We start from the raw sequence: 17,532 nt of genomic DNA, 5'->3' as shown, positions 1-17,532 counted from the left end.
AATTATTTGTGTTTTCTTTGTTGTTCCTCAAATTTTACTTTTAGAGATAATTTTGTTACGTAAAACATTGCATAATCAGTCTCGCAAGCAACTTCCAGTGGTTGTAAGATATTTTTTTAAAAGTTCCTAATGCTACCTTAAGGAATTAAAAATACCATCAAACTATTACAGCATTAGAAAGTAATTTGTATTTTTGTTACTAATTTGTAGCTATTCTTAATACAAAAAAATTTCGCACTCGCATACATTAAATTATTCGCTTTTCCTCATAGTTGCACCTCAAATTTCACTATTTTCCTTTGGAGAAGAGCCGGTAAATGCAGGTGAGATGGCATCTGTCACATGTGCTGTTGTGAAGGGAGATTTACCCTTAGAAGTATCTTGGATGTTTGATGGTCATCCCATAGGATCTGATCAAAGTGATATAATTATAATTAATAATGGCAAGCGTCATAAACAATTAACTATTGAGTCAGTTTCTGCCAGACATGCTGGAGAATACACATGTGTTGCATCAAACATGGCAGGAGCCGTTTCACGAACGGCTGTTCTTGATATTAATGGTATTACGTAACATCTAGTGTTAATGTAATTATTCTTATCTCCCTGAACCTAAATCCTTTGTTGAGATGAAACATTAATAAGCGAATTTTTAAGTATTTTCTTATATTTTAATTGGATGAATTGTTTGCCTCTCATATATATTTAATTAGTTACTTTTTTTTAAATTACTTTATTTATACTTTTACGTTTGGAGATAATTCCATTGCGTCAAACTTTGCACAATTATTCACGCCGACTACTCTTGGTATTAATGTTTTTAAGGAATTCTTAATGCTGCGTAGGTGTATTCAAATACTATCAAACTACTGAACAGAAATAAGTAACTTTTATTTTTGTTACTAATTTGTAACTGTTCTTAATCTTAAAAAAATTGCAATTAAATTTATCGCTTTTCCTGATAGTTGCACCTCAAATTTCACTGTTTTCCTTCGGAGAAGAACCGGCAAATGCAGGTGAGATGGCATCTGTTACATGTGCCGTTATAAAGGGAGATTTACCTTTAGAAGTGTCTCTGATGTTTGATGGCCATGCCATAGGATCTGATCAAAGTGATATAACTATAATTAATAATGGAAAGCGACATAAACAATTAACTATTGAGTCTGTTTCTGCCAGACACGCTGGAGAATACACATGTGTTGCATCAAACATGGCAGGAGCCGTTTCGCGAACGGCTGTTCTTGATGTTAATGGTATTTTTTAAAACCTAGTGTTAATATGATTTTTTTATTTCTCCTTGAACCTCAATCCTCGTTTGAGATAAGACTTCAATAGGCGGATTTTTAAGTATTTTCTTATATTTTATAATTGGAAGAATTATTTGCCTCTAATATATTTAATTATTTACATTTTTTTTTAAAGATTATTTATGTTATAATTCCATTGCGTCAATCCGTGCAAAATTATTTTCGCGAACAACTGCTCTTGATATTAATATTTTTTAAGGATTTCCTAATGCTGCGTAGGTGTATTCAAATACTACCAAACTATTGAACAGAAATAAGTAACTTTTATTTTACTAATTTGTACCTGTTTTTAATCTAAAAAAAATTGCAACCTCGCAAAAATTAAATTTTTTGCTTTTCTTAATAGTTGCACCTCAAATTTCACTATTTTCCTTTGGAGAAGAGCCGGTAAATGCAGGTGAGATGGCATCTGTTATGTGTGCTGTTGTGAAGGGAGATTTACCTTTAGAAGTATCTATGATGTTTGATGGCCATCCGATAGGATCTGATCAAAGTGATATAACTATAATTAATAATGGAAAGCGTCATAAACAATTAACTATTGAGGCTGTTTCTGCAAGACATGCTGGAGAATACACATGTGTTGCATCAAACATTGCAGGAGCTGTTTCGCGAACGGCTGTTCTTGATGTTAATGGTATTTTTTAAGAGCTAGTGTTAATATGATTTTTTTATTTCTCCTTGAACCTCAATCCTCGTTTGAGATAAGACTTCAATAGGCGGACTTTTAAAATCTGGACTTAGATTAAAGAAGTTATTATTTATTGTCAAAACATCTGATTAGAATTACTTTAATAACTAATCGTATTTTTAGTTTTTGAGTATTTTTTCATGTTTTAATTAGAACTAGTAGCTAACTAGTATGCACTAAATTATTTGTTTTCTTAGTTGCGCCACAAATTTCACCGTTTACCTTTGGAGATGATCCGGTAAATGCAGGTGAGATGGCATCGGTACAATGTGCCGTTGTGAAAGGCGATTTACCTTTAGAGGTATCTTGGATGTTTGATGGTCGCCTTATAGAATCTGATAAAAGTGACATAATTATAATTGATAATGGAAAGCGTCATAAGCAATTAACGATTGAGGCTGTTGCGGCAAGACATGCTGGAGAGTACACATGTGTTGCGTCAAACGTTGCAGGCTCAGTCTCACGAACGGCTGCTCTCGATATTAATGGTATTTTTTTATCAAACAGGTTTATTTGACTTTTAGTTCCTTAAACCCAATCCTGAGTTGAGATTCGACTTCATTAGATTGTTTTTTTATTCTTTCTTCATTTAATTGAACCAAACACTTTATTTGCCGTTATATATTTTTTACGATCCTAAATATTATGATTAATTTCGTTAAACGATAGAATATATATATATTTAATAGATGTAGGGATTAATTAATATGAATTAATTAACATGAAACATTTAATATGCAGGAAATATTTGTATCTAATATTCTTTTTCATAAAGAATATTTCATTTTATGATGCTGTGAGTAAACTTAAACCTTTAAAAATAACTTTCCGGAATCTGCAAATGGACCATTTCAGTAATTTTTGTATTATTGGAAATTCGTAGATATTATTTTAAAAAAATTTTATGAAGTCCTTCTAATTGTTTTATTTACAGTTGCACCTCAAATTGCAATGTTTTCTTTTGGAGAAGAACCTGTAAATGCAGGTGATATGGCATCAGTACAGTGTCTAATAACTAAAGGCGACTTACCGTTAGATATATCTTGGCTCTTTATGAATAATCCTGTAGAAATGGTTGCAAGAGATATAAAAATAATTGACGTTGGAAATCGTCATAAACAATTAACTATCGAGGCTGTTTCTGCAAGGCACGCTGGAGAATACACATGTGTTGCATCAAACCTTGCAGGATCAGTCACGCGAACAGCTACTCTTGATGTTAATGGTACCTAATTATCTAAACAATTTTAACCTTTTTAACAATTCCTAATACCATTTTTCCTTTAAAGAGATGTGACTTCACTAGTAGCAGTTACAAACATCATACGGAAGAGAAAAGCTCATCATTTTTATCTAAATTCGAAATAGAAGTCTCCATATAATTGAAAATTATTTCCACAAACTATTTTGATAATCACAATGTTATTTTTGAAAAACCACACACTTCGTTACTAAAAATGTTTATAATAATTATGTTTAGTTAAAATAATTTGATATTTTTAAATACTTTAAATAAAAATTTCATTCGTAGTTGCTCCGCAAATAGCGTTATTTTCATTTGGAGATGAACCTGTAAACGCTGGTGATACAGTATCGGTTCAGTGTACAGTATCCAAGGGAGATTTTCCCCTAAGTATTAATTGGAAGTTTGAAGGACGTATACTTAAACCAGGCAAAGAAGATATAATTGTTACTAATTCTGGAAAACGTGTTAAGCAATTGACAATTGAAACTGTTGTTGCAAGACATGCGGGAGAATATACTTGCGAGGCGACCAATATTGTTGGATCAGTTTCAAGATCAACAGTCCTTAATGTCAATGGTACTTTTGTACCCAATAATTATACATTTTTGCGTCCATTCCACGTCCTCCTGCATTTTATTTATTTTTTTGACTCCACGCAGTTAATTATTTTTTTATCACAAATTTTTGTAGGGATAATGTAAAATAACATTACTGAATTATATTATATTTGATATTCAGAATTTAAAATTATTGAAAAATTTATTCGCAGTTGCTCCACAAATAGCGTTATTTTCACTTGGGGAAGAACCTGTAAATGATGGCGATACAGTTTCGGTGCAATGTACAGTATCTAAAGGAGATTTTCCTTTAGATATCGACTGGCTATTTAATGGCCACTCTTTAGAATCCTATAAAGAAGATGTAGCTGTGTCTAATTCTGGAAAACGTAGCAAACAATTGACAATAGAAGCAGTTGCAGCAAATCATGCCGGAGAATACACATGTGTAGCGTCAAATATTGTTGGAACTGTTTCACGATCGGCAATTCTTAATGTTAATGGTACCCTTTTGGACCTTGCGAATATATAATTAATTCTTGCTTGTATTTTTTATCCTTCCTCCTTTCGTTTTATTGACTCCACGACTTTAAATTATTGAAAACACTAGGTACCATTAATTATTTTAAATATAATGAGATCGTGATTTAGAAACTTTTCTTTCTAGTCGTTCCACAAATAGCACAATTTTCTTTTGGTGGAGAAGCCGTTAATGCGGGTGAACTGGTTACAGTAACTTGTGCTATAACAAAAGGAGATTTACCTATTGACATAATTTGGATGTTTGGTGATAAAGAAATAGAATTTGGTCATGATATTGTTATATCGAGTTCCAGTAAACGATTAAAACAATTGACCATCGAAACAGTTGCTGCTAAACATGCTGGAGAGTACACCTGTGTGGCTTCCAATATAGCTGGTTCAGTTACACAAACAGCTGTACTTGAAGTCAATGGTATTATATTGATTTCGTGTAGTTTCATATTTTTCCAAATCCTTTTCACAAAGTTTCCTAATCCAAATTTAAAATTCTTTACGATTACAATAGGAGACATCTGAGTATTATTGGATGAAATTAATGGGTTATAATTTTCGAAAAAATGTCTAGGTTCTTTATTTTGTGTTCATTATCATGATTTCAATATTTTATTTAACATAGTTGCACCGCAAATATCGGCGTTTACTTTTGGAGAAGAACCTGTAAATGCAGGGGACATGACAGCGGTACAATGCGCTGTGATAAAAGGAGATTTACCTATTGAAATAGTTTGGATGTTTGGGGATCAACAAATTTTTAAGTCGCAACGAGATATAATTATATCTGATTCTGGAAATCGTCTTAAACAATTAACAATTGAAGCTGTTGCTGCACGGCATGCAGGCGAATATACATGCATTGCTTCAAATGCAGCTGGTTCAGTTTCTCGATCAGCTGTACTTAATGTCAATGGTACAATTGGTTTAATTTTATCGTAATTAATCGTTTTTAGAAAATTGATCCTTGGAAGCAAGGCATATCCTTTCTCCTAATAAAACTAATTTTTCTAATCGAGAATTGAAAGTTTATCTAGTTATTTACTTTCGTAATTTCATACAATTCTTTTAAATACTATGAGAAATAATGACCTATGTTTGAAGGAGATTTGCCGCTAAATTGTAAAAACGTTTTTATTTCACTGAATTTAAGATTGAATGAAATTAATTATCTATTACTACAAAGCTAAGCAAAATTGGATTGTATACAATATTACGAGCCGTCAGCTTCGTTTATGACGCTTTCTAATTTCAAACTTTAAAGAATGATTTCAAAATATACCATCGAATAGTTAGTTCAATTCGTTTACGTTGATGACAATAAAATTCGTTCTCGTTTTAGATAAAGTTCTCATCTCGAGAAACAAACATCAACGTAAATGAATAAGTTTCTTATACTTTTCGTTTTTTATTTATCACACATACTTTTGGGTTTATTTTTCAAAACAACGATCTTTCGTTTTAAAAATCGTATCATTTTCATTGATTCAGATTTATTAGGACGTAAAAAAAATTTTCTTTCCAGTAATGCCAAAGCTATTACCTTTCTCCTTCGGCGAGGAACCACTGAACTCTGGTCAAGTTATAACTGTACCTTGTGCTGTTGTTGAAGGCGATCAACCACTTAAACTTCATTGGATTTTAAACAGCCATGTTATTTCACCACATTCGGGAATATCTGTTTTGGATTTAGGTGGACGTGGTGCAATATTAAGTATAGGATCAGTTCAAGCCTCTCATGCCGGGACGTACACTTGTATCGCCGAAAATATTGCCGGAAGACATGAACTATCGGCTGAACTGATAGTTAATGGTGCTTTAATTTCAAAAAAAAAAAAACTCGTAGAACAGATGTTGACCCTTATTTTTCTCCTTTTCCTTCGATTTCCTCCAATTGTTTTGCGTGCTAGGTTATCAAGAAATAGATCTTATTAATTCTTGTAAATTTTTATTTCAACCTTCTTCACCAAAAAAAAAAAAAACAAAATGTTTTAAGCCACTCTTTTATTGTTTCTGAACGTTCAACAGTACCACCGCATTTGCAGCCTTTCAACTTTCACGAGAGTACTAATACGGGAGATTTGATAATAGTTCACTGTACAGTTTTAAAGGGCGATACGCCTATTGAACTAGAATGGTTATTTCAAGGAAATCATTTGAATATAAACGATCATGTTCAAATTACTGCGATGGGAAATAGAGTTTCTACTTTGACTATACCTTCAGTAAGAGGTGAACACGCTGGAGAATATGCTTGCGTAGCAGACAATATGGCTGGTCGAGCTAGACACAGTGCTCATCTTAGAGTAAACGGTACTTTTGCAAACATTTTTCAAGAGTCCGTTTATATTGTCGTAATGTAAAATTTTTAAAACAAACAAATGAATTCTACTTTCATAATATTAAACTACAATTAAAGTCAATAACACACGATGAACTGAGTTCGACTAAAAAAGTTTTTGCACATTAAATTTCTTCTGCTATTGGTTTTAGTGATGCTTCATGATTCAAAATATGAAAAAATTGATTAAGGATAATTAAATAATGGACTGAGAAAAGAAAAGCACGGAATCTGAAATAGAGAAGTTCAGCATCTGTACACCAAGTTGAGCGCAGCAGCAGCGTAACTGTGTGATGGATGCCGTACTAAAATGTGAAACGGATGTTGTGCTTGTCTTGAGTACAGATACTGTACTTCACCGAGGACGAATACTTAATTAAATTAATCGTTCAATAGACTCAAGCATATAGTCAATATAATTAATTATTAATATTATTATTCCATTATATTATTATTCTTTCATTGTTATTATTATTATTATTATTTATTATATTTTTTTATTATTCTACTGTCATTATTATTATTTTTTTATTTATTACTGCATTAGTTTTGAGGTTATGATTTTTACAAATAATATGTATATTTTTTATTTACTTTATTCAAACATTTTAAAATTTCTTATAAAAAATTGAACCTATATTTTTGAAAAATAATTAATAATAATAATCTTTACGATAATGATATTTTAATTCAAAAAAGTTTTCCTTTTAATAATAATAATTAAAACAGTTTAATTTTATAATTTATTTATTTTTATTCATTGAATTATTTTTATTATTAACTTTTTATTATTATTATTTATTATTGCATTAGTTTTGCGGTTATGAATTTTAAAAATAACATATTTTTTATTTACTTTATTCATAGATTTTAAAATTTGTTATAAAAAATCGATAAGGGTTACTCTAACAAAACAAATTATAACATTTTTCATAAATTACAAAGTGTTGACTCACCGAGGAGTCCATGTTAGCATCAATAACAATAATTCTCAATAAATTCTGAATAAAAAAAAAAAATAATAAAACAAAGAATTCAAGTCTCAATCTCTTCAGCAAACAAAAAAAAAAGAATTCAAAGGTAATCTTGCCAGAAATATCCATAAACTAATCGTCAAGCATCACTGAAAAAAATATCAGAAAAAAATTTGCAAGAACTTTTGGATTTAACTCAATTCAAGTTGACCTTGAGCACTTTGTATAAGTTAATATTCGATGATAAATAGTTTGTTTAAAAGGAATTAAATATTCTCAGTCTGCAGAGTAGACAAAAGTAATTTATCGTAATTGCGTTGGCCTTGCGGTGCTTCTTTACGTCCTTCGATTATGAAATTTGTTACTTCAGCTTTTTTGATTGAAACCTGTGTATCTATATTTATTCATCTACATCTCCGCAAAGTATTTCCGTGTTGTAAATTCAATTCTATGTTATTGTAACTTAGGCAGCTAGTTAATTAATCGTATGAGCTATAAACAGTTGAGCTGATGAAACCATTTTTTTTTTTTAAATGAATTACTCATTTAAAATCTTATTTTTTCATTTATTATTCATCTTGGATTTAATTTTTATCCAAATCCTCTCCTTATATCCTGTATTGATTAATTATCTGAATATTGCAGATCGATACAGTTTTAGAAAAGAAAATTTCATCGCGAAATGTTAAAAAAAAAAAAAAAAATTATTTTGTTAGCTGATTCCTTGCGTTTCAGTTCAGCCACGCATCAATCCATTTGATTTTGGAAATCAACCAATATATGCGGGACAGGCGGCTCAATTAGCTTGTATGGTATCAGTTGGCGATTTGCCATTAAATTTTAATTGGACATTTGAGAAACAACCTTTGTTAGAATTCAAAGGATACAGCATTGGAGAACTAGGACCACGAACTAGTATTCTACTTATAGAAACAGTAACACCAGAACATAGTGGAACTTACGCGTGTATCGTTGTAAATCCGTCAGGAAAGGCAAAGCACGAGGCTATTTTAAGAGTACATGGTTAGGGCGAGATTACTGATGTAGTTAGGATGACTGATGCTTTCTGAAAAGCTAATCTTTCATTTTTTCAAAAATTGCTTCTGGATGGTAATGTCATTTTCTCTTGTTTCATTTTCTTTTTTTATTCCTGTTGATGAAATCAAATTACTGATATGATTTTTAACAATTTTAAAGGATTTGAAAATTTTGTTTTTGTTATTCTTTTTAATTTACAAATAGCAGGTAATATTATCCTAACATCACAGTGAAATGTAATATTGAGACACATTTTGTTTTTGAAGAAAAAAATCACGCTATTTGTGAATTGAACTCCGAACCAAAAATTATTGGAACACTGAGAGAAAAAAAGGCTATGATAACCGGAGATTCAAGCACTAACTGCCTGAATGAATAAAGCAGTAGCATTAAAGCTAGCACAATTTGGGTACCAATCAGTATTTGCCTGGCAAAGGCAAGTTGCATTAGCTTGGCAATTTAAAGACTGTAAAAAACTTACTGTAAATAATAAAATTTTGCAACAAGTCAGGTTGGTTTGTTAGCTAACACTTCTGATTCGTGAGCCAAAAGTTCAGAGTTCGATTCCTCCCAACGAGATTTTTTGATCTAAAAGCAAAAAATCTTCCAATATTGCATGGTAATATTACTTCAATATTATGTGCTACTTGGCTTATAATAATACAATGATAATATTGTAAAAGTATAATTAATTAGTCTGATTATTTTCTGTATATAAATTAGATTTATAAAAAAAAATTTAAATATTTTTTTTATATGAAAAAAAGCAAACATCTTTTCGATACTTTAGAAAATTTTAATGAAATATAATAACTGATTTTCTCAACAGGTTTCCCTTTCTCCATTAATTTTTTTATTGCTGCTTTCAAATTGCTATTTTTTGTCGCAAACATGTAAATTTGTAAAAAAAAAAAAAAAAAAAGGTGTTATAATTTGAAAAATCGTCTTGTACATGACTTGATAGGTGGATAAAGTTGCTTGACAATTGCATCAAATTTATTATTGTACACTACTGATGTATCAATTCTTTTTCAATTTTTGTTCAACTGTTGTTAATAAAATTAATTTATGAATAATTTAAAACCCATTAATTTTGAGATGTTTAAAAGAATTTTCAATTTAAGGCTATATTATTAATTTGCATATTCCAACAATATTTTAAGTAAAAGTAATTCTAAAAGTTTTTTTTTTATCACTCCTTTTGTTTATCTATTTTGAAAAATTAGAAAAGCTGAGAGTTTATAAAAGGTTTAAGATAAGAAAATTATTCTTCGGGTTAAAAGGAAAGATTATTAGAAGGCAAATACTTTAGATAAATTTTCCATTATTAAAAAAAAGGGGCAAGGATTATTATTTCTCCAGTGTCAGATACACTTCTTCAAACCTAGGCATTATTCTAGATCAAACATTATGGATGATATAAAGTTACATCTAATGCGTTATTTCTATTTTTTAATTTTAGTATAATAAAAATTATTTTCGGAACATTAATCATTACCGAATTAATTTTTTTTTTTTTTTATCATTTTTAAAAAACCATTATCAAGATACTAAATTTGGCAGACTCAGAAAAATGTTTTCAAAATTCTTTACATTGAGTTTATTCATCATTCGAGAATATTGAATAATAAATTAGGATCTCCAATTAGCAAAAATCTATTCGAAGTACCGCGCGTGGAGTCGATTAATCTCGCTTTCATCAATTCCATCCAAAACCTTATCCCATATAATTCCATCAACTGTACCAAAAAAAAATACCACAGCCTTTACCTAATTTTATTTTTATAAATGTTTTTTGCTTAGAAAGTAGTTGCATGCTTCAATAATAACTGAAAATTTTAATATAATGCATGATTATTATTAACAGAAAAAAAGTTGAATATACAAAATCTAAATCTTAAATTTTCTGAATTAATTGAAATTATAGACTTTTATAAAAATTGTTCTAAATTAATGTTGTATTAAATTGTTAATAATTATAAACTTATTGAAAATATAAAAAGATGCTTTTTAATTTACATGTAGCTTGCATGTTAATAAATATTTCAAATCTTCTGCATGCCAAGTTTCTTAAATAGTACAAAACTAATAATGTATTCGTCTAAGGCAAGTGCATATAGTGAATAAATATTTTCTTTTTTAAAATTCATCACATTTTGTCAGTGAACTAATTTTTTGAATGAGTTAAAAGAAAATCAAATATTTATAAATGCACTTTCTTTCTTTGTATTGATTTTTATGAAATAACTTTTAAAAAATCATCATTAACTAATTGTAAAAATTAATTTTATGTAAATATGTATATCAAAATTGTAAAATTTGACTCGATACACAGTTAACGAATACATCATTTGTTGTAGAATTAAAAAGAAGAAAAAAAAGTATTGAGTAATAATAAAAATTTATAATTTCGTTTAGTGCCACCACGTTGGATTCTTGAACCAACAGATAAAGCTTTTGCTCAAGGTTCTGATGCAAGAGTAGAATGTAAAGCCGACGGTTTCCCAAAGCCTCAAGTCACATGGAAGAGGGCTGCAGGTGAGAAACAATTATAATTCTGATATATTATTAAAATAATTTTGAAAATTTTCATAAATACTGTAACACAATAATGGTTATTCCAATTTAAAAATAAATTCAATGTATTTATATATCATTTGCTAATTATCAATATTTCATTAAATTTATAGGAGACACGCCTGGCGATTACACAGATTTGAAATTAAATAATCCTGATATAAGTGTTGAGGATGGAACATTGTCGATTAATAATATCCAAAAGACAAATGAAGGTTATTATCTTTGTGAAGCTGTAAATGGTATAGGATCTGGACTTTCCGCTGTAATACTCATTTCAGTACAAGGTATAAAAACCGATCAATACAAATTAATTTTTAATTAATATGTTAATCTGCTAATTTATATTTTAATTTAAAATACTGATATTTTTTCAGCTCCACCACATTTTGAAATTAAATTACGTAATCAAACTGCTCGTCGTGGTGAACCGGCAGTATTACAATGTGAAGCTCAAGGAGAAAAGCCAATTGGCATCCTTTGGAATATGAATAATAAACGACTAGACCCAAAAAGTGATTCACGTTACACTATTCGAGAAGAAATATTGGCTAATGGGGTTTTATCTGATTTAAGTATTAAGAGAACTGAAAGAAGTGATTCTGCACTATTTACCTGCGTTGCTACTAATGCATTTGGAAGCGATGATACAAGCATCAATATGATTGTACAAGGTATTTTAATTAATTTTCATTTCTCAAAAATAATTTAAAATTAGATTTTTAATTATTTAAAATTTTTAATTTATCAATTTCAGAGGTTCCGGAAGTTCCCTATGGCTTAAAGGTACTTGACAAGTCTGGAAGATCAGTTCAATTATCATGGGCAGCTCCCTATGATGGAAACAGTCCAATTAAACGATATGTTATTGAATACAAAATCAGTAAAGGATCCTGGGATAGTGATATTGATCGAGTTGTAGTTCCAGGATCTCAACAGAATGTCGCAGGCGTATTTAATTTAAAGCCAGCTACAACATATCATTTGAGAATTGTTGCCGAAAATGAAATTGGTACCTCTGATCCATCTGATACAGTAACAATAATTACAGCCGAAGAAGTTCCTTCAGGTCCACCAAGTTCAGTTAGAGTTGAAGCTCTTGATCAACACAGTCTAAAAGTAACTTGGAAACCACCTCCACGAGAAGATTGGAATGGAGAAATTTTGGGTTATTATGTGGGATATCGACTATCGTCTTCTGAAAAGCCATATATGTTTGAAACAGTTGAATTTTCGAAAGAGGATGGAAAGGAACATCATTTACAAATTACGAATTTGAAAATATATACTCAATACAGTGTTGTGGTTCAAGCTTTTAATAAGGTTGGATCAGGTCCTATGAGTGAGGAAAGAAGACAACATACTGCTGAAGGAGTACCAGAGCAACCACCTCATGATACAACATGTACTACACTTACATCGCAAACAATTCGTGTTTCTTGGTCTTCGCCTCCTTTAAGTGCTGCCAATGGAGTCATTACTGGATATAAGGTATATTTTTATTTAAGAACGTTTAAAACCAAATGTAATGTAAACATAAATAATTTGGGACACATGAATAAGCTCTAAAACAAATTTGTTAGAAGTTACATTTGATATAATTTTAATCAGCAGAATAATAATTTGCCAGAAAGTCAATTTAATCGAATTTTAATTTGGTAGAAAATCAATTTGATCGAATTTTAATTTGATTATAGATTATTTATGGACCATCAGAATCATGGTACGACGAAAATACAAAAGATACAAAGATTACTTCATCTAGTGAAACAATTCTCCACGGTCTAAAGAAATACACCAATTATAGTATGCAAATACTTGCCTTTACTTCTGGTGGTGATGGAGTTAAATCTGCACCTATTCACTGCCAAACTGAACAAGATGCTCCTGAAGCACCAATTGCTATTAAAGCACTTGTCATGTCCGCCGATTCTATTCTCGTTTCATGGCGACCACCAAATCAACCTAATGGAGTTATTTCCCAATACACTGTTTATACCAAAGCTGATGATTCAGAACAGCCTATTAGTCAAAAAGTACCATCCAATCAATTGACGCACGAAGCAGTCAAGTTAAGTGATAAGCGTAGATATGATTTTTGGGTGACAGCAAGTACTAATATTGGCGAGGGACAAGCATCGAAAATTGTTACATTATCACCGAGTGTTAGTGGTAAGATTTTTTTTTTCTTTACAAACAATTCTAAATAATAATAATAATCTAGAAATTCCGTTAGGAAATGATTTTTGTGGGAAAAAATTTCCGAAAAATGATCTTTGGGGATTCAATAATTTTCTCATTCTATTTTCTTTTGTTTTTTACAGTTCCTGCAAAAATTGCCTCATTTGATGATAAATTTACTGCTACATACAAAGAAGATGTTAAACTACCGTGCCTCACTGTTGGAGTTCCAGCTCCTGAAGTTAAATGGAATCGAGGTGGTGATGCTGTGCAACCAAACGACAGACTTAGACAATTACCAGAAGGATCACTTTTCCTGAAGGAAGTAGACAGAGAAGACGCTGGAGAGTATTCGTGTTATGTGGAAAATTCATTTGGACATGACACTGTTACTCATCAATTAGTAGTTAATGGTAAATATCGCCAAAAAAGCGTTAACAAAATATTCTTTTCGTGGCAGCTAAAATTAAATGTTAAATATTATTTTAGCTCCTCCTCAACCACCGCAAGTTCAGCTCACTGCCACTACAACTAATTCTTTGACACTGAAACTTCGCCCTCTTTCTGGTGATAATGCTCCAATTCATGGATATACAATTCACTATAAACTCGAGTTTGGCGAATGGGAAACTGTTCAAATTGGTTCAAATACTCAAAAATATACTTTAGAAAATCTTTTATGTGGATCTAGATATCAGGTTTACGTGACTGCGTACAATGGGTGAGTTTAGTGTTACTTTAAAAATATTTTAAACATATCTGTACAATTGTAACGTTTGTAATTGTAAGAATCAATATTTTAGCTCGCCGAGACATGGTTCGTTTTGATTCCAACAAAAATAATAACAGGATAATTACGGGTTAATTACAAACTGAAACAAGAAATTTATTTACAACGGTATTTACAGGTGACGAAAATATACAGGTGTACAGATAAATCGCGGAAGTCGGTTTCACACAACGATTGTCGGCGTCTATCGCGATACGTTGAGCCGCGGAATCGAGATTCGGCATCAATCTGGTAACGTCGCTTATTTGAGCCGCGCATTAACGAAATCGGCTTCTAATCGCAGCGATGAGCTGTGAAATCAATTGTAATACTGCCTAAAAATTCGCGATATTCTAGTGAACTACGAGTAAAACTCGTAGTTCTAATTATACCAAGAGTAAAACTCGTAGATCTAATTATACCAAGAGTAAAACTCGTAGATCTAATTATACGAAGAGTAAAACTCTAAGTATTTCTAAAAACGGTAAAAAGAACGGAAAATCTATTTCAAACTGCGGGAATACAATATTTCTTTACTATACATTACGTTACTTTACATCGCGAAACATTACTTTTACAATTCGTTACTATACACTATTTACACATAAAACCGATATAATGTTCGACGGGTAAAACCCGACGAACGAGAGTAAATCTCTCTTCAAAGATTTTCGGAGTAAAACTCCTAGTCAAGTGGGTAAGACCCACCCGAACTCCGTGTAGCACGAGAGTGACGGTCTTGCTTTTTGCTTTTGATCTCTAATAAATATTTAGGTTGATGCTTTAGCATCTTTACCCTTGATATCGAATATTGAAGGAAATTTGGATCCTTGAAGATGATCTATTTAGAAATTATTGTAGACCCTCATCAAGTATTTCTACTATGCGAGGGCGCCAGCGTCGAGGACGGCAGTCTTTAGGATTATATTTGAGTATGTTTTGAAGAATCTTGTTTTCATGATTTTCAACTTGATTAAACAGTTTTAGTGCCAAATCACGACCATATTTGCGTACGGTGGGAATTTTTAAATCTTTATAAAGTTGAGCATTGGTAACAAACCAAGAAGCGTTTGTTATTAAAAGAGTGACGGTCCTCAGCGAGAGCGCAGCTTATATAGCCGATCGGTGGGCTGTGCGCATGCGAGTGAGCTTTGGCGATGCGGCCCGCGCGGCGAAATCGGGTACTACGTCTTTGTGCTCCGCGGTCGGTAACATGTTTATCGACGCGCGATAATATTTAGTACAAATATTTACCGGCCGATTTCTAACTATCATTACACAATAATTTTGTATTTAAATCAATTAATTTTGTTTAAATCAAATCCGTTTTCAATACGGAACAACAAATAATTTTAAAAGTGTAAATAAATTTCTTTCACTTCTCTTGTCACCAAAAATACAGCATCGTTTCGTACAAAAAGAAAGAAACAAAAGAATACCGAGATGATTATAGTTAATTGTATTTTTATTTATTTCAGAATTGGCACAGGAAAACCGTCTGATATATTAAATATACGCACAAAAGGACAAAAACCAAGTGTACCTGAAGCAACAAGATTTATCGAAGTCTCAACTAATAGTATAACTCTACATCTAAATGCCTGGTCCGATGGAGGATGTCCAATGCTCTATTTTGTTGTTGAGCATAAAAAGAAGTAATTTTATTTTACATTAACTTTTAATAATATTGAAACTATGAAAATTGTAATATCTCTAATGTTACTTTCAGAAATCAACTTGAATGGAATCAAGTCTCAAATAGTGTTAAACCTGGAGGAAACTTTGTCGTTTTAGACCTAGAACCTGCGACTTGGTATCAACTACGCGTGACAGCAAATAATAATGCAGGATTTCAAGTTGGAGAATTTGACTTTGCAACTTTAACAGTAACTGGAGGTATAAACAAAAATAATAACTTTCCCAAACAAATCGGAATTAAGCCACTTCAGAAAGTTTTTTAATTTTTATTTTCTAATCCAAAACTGTTCCTCGTAGTGTAAAAATAACTTCTTGTTTTGCTTTTAATATTCTAAAACCTTTTTATTTTTTTAAAAAAATAAAATTCGCGTAGCCGGTGCTAAGGTGACTGGTAAACTTTTATTTCTTTGTTCCAGGCACCATTGCACCGGCTCGCGAACTTCCTGAAGTGGTGAATGGTAACAATGAAGACCCAATGAAAATATTAATGTCAAATCTCAATCTCGTTGTGCCTGTTGTCGCAGCGATACTTGTGATTATAATTGCAATTATTGTAATTTGTGTTCTCAAAGGAAAGGGTCACGATAATGAAAAAGGTGAGAAATATTTATATATTTGTTTTTCTTTTTATTTAACAGGTACAATTGCACCACCATTTCGAAGTGATGCTGGCAAAGCAAATATTGTCGAAGGTGAAACCAATGATTTGGCTGTAAAGAAGATATTCTCCTTTTTACCTGAATGGCTTGACATCAATGTAATTGTACCAGCTGCAGCAACTGTCGTTGTTATTATTGTAGGAATTGTTGTAATCTGCGTTGCTCTCTCCAGAAGAGCTGGTGGACCAGAAACTACTCGACTTAGAGGAATTTCATCAGCTGATGAAAAATATTACGAAGGACAATGTACAGGAATATTTTTTTATAAAAATTAAAAAGATAAAACATACAGTAAGATCGATTGTTAATCCAATTGTGGAATTTTTGTTCCAAATGGTGAATCGATTTTACTGACAATGCTGGAAGTGAATTAATAGAAATTCTACCTTTTTTTTAATATTTTTATTTCTGTGCTAGAAAAAATTGAAGTCTTAAGAAGTTTTATCTGATATTGAAGTATCTTTTTAATGATATGAATTTCCTTTTACATTAGATGATGTGGTGTATCAACAAACCGGTGTCGTGGGAACAACGTTAGATAAAAGAAGGCCTGATCTTCGTGATGAACTTGGCTACATTGCACCACCTAATCGGAAATTACCACCAGTTCCAGGATCAAACTACAATACGTGTGATCGTATCAAGAGAGGTACAGTCATAAGTAAGCCCAACCAGCTAATAATTTTAATGATGACCTTTAATTATATATATCATAATTGTCGCATCAGCACGTTCTTTCTTCTGAGTGAATAGAAACGACAATTTATAGGTAGTATATATATATATATATATACGGTCTCAGCGTCATTATATTATACATACGCATGGATGAAAATATTTCTATTTTTCCGCCTTGTTCCATGTGTATTTATATAAATTACATTTTACATATACCATCCTTACTCACAATCATGTCACATGTTTTTTGCTAGAATCACGCTTACTATTATTATTAAT

The 17,532-nt window shown here is 31.2% G+C and overlaps 1 protein-coding gene across 50 annotated transcripts in view; it reads left to right on the top strand.

The window, feature by feature from the left end:
- The window catches only part of LOC127276916 (cell adhesion molecule Dscam2), an 89,037-nt gene that overhangs the window by 54,366 nt on the left and 17,139 nt on the right, over positions 1 to 17,532 (top strand). For 36 of the 50 annotated variants that reach the window (XM_051297652.1, XM_051297651.1, XM_051297658.1 and 33 more), the window contains exons 12-22: positions 11,110 to 11,229; positions 11,382 to 11,555; positions 11,646 to 11,942; positions 12,026 to 12,759; positions 12,966 to 13,440; positions 13,593 to 13,862; positions 13,939 to 14,170; positions 15,697 to 15,873; positions 15,948 to 16,114; positions 16,555 to 16,821; positions 17,069 to 17,236. In XM_051297652.1, the coding sequence (XP_051153609.1) occupies positions 11,110 to 11,229; positions 11,382 to 11,555; positions 11,646 to 11,942; positions 12,026 to 12,759; positions 12,966 to 13,440; positions 13,593 to 13,862; positions 13,939 to 14,170; positions 15,697 to 15,873; positions 15,948 to 16,114; positions 16,555 to 16,821; positions 17,069 to 17,236 (3,081 nt within the window). Of the gene's footprint in view, positions 1 to 965; positions 1,257 to 2,935; positions 3,227 to 4,471; positions 4,760 to 5,863; positions 6,152 to 11,109; positions 11,230 to 11,381; positions 11,556 to 11,645; positions 11,943 to 12,025; positions 12,760 to 12,965; positions 13,441 to 13,592; positions 13,863 to 13,938; positions 14,171 to 15,696; positions 15,874 to 15,947; positions 16,115 to 16,332; positions 16,513 to 16,554; positions 16,822 to 17,068; positions 17,237 to 17,532 lie in introns of all 50 variants that reach the window. The other 14 variants (XM_051297664.1, XM_051297668.1, XM_051297667.1 and 11 more) reach the window with 7 other exon arrangements.

The sequence above is a fragment of the Leptopilina boulardi genome, unplaced genomic scaffold, assembly GCF_019393585.1.
Source record: "Leptopilina boulardi isolate dan_hultmark-lab unplaced genomic scaffold, ZJU_Lbou_2.1 LbouV2_155, whole genome shotgun sequence".
NCBI lineage: Eukaryota > Metazoa > Arthropoda > Insecta > Hymenoptera > Figitidae > Leptopilina > Leptopilina boulardi.
This window is presented reverse-complemented; position numbering and strand designations above follow the sequence as displayed.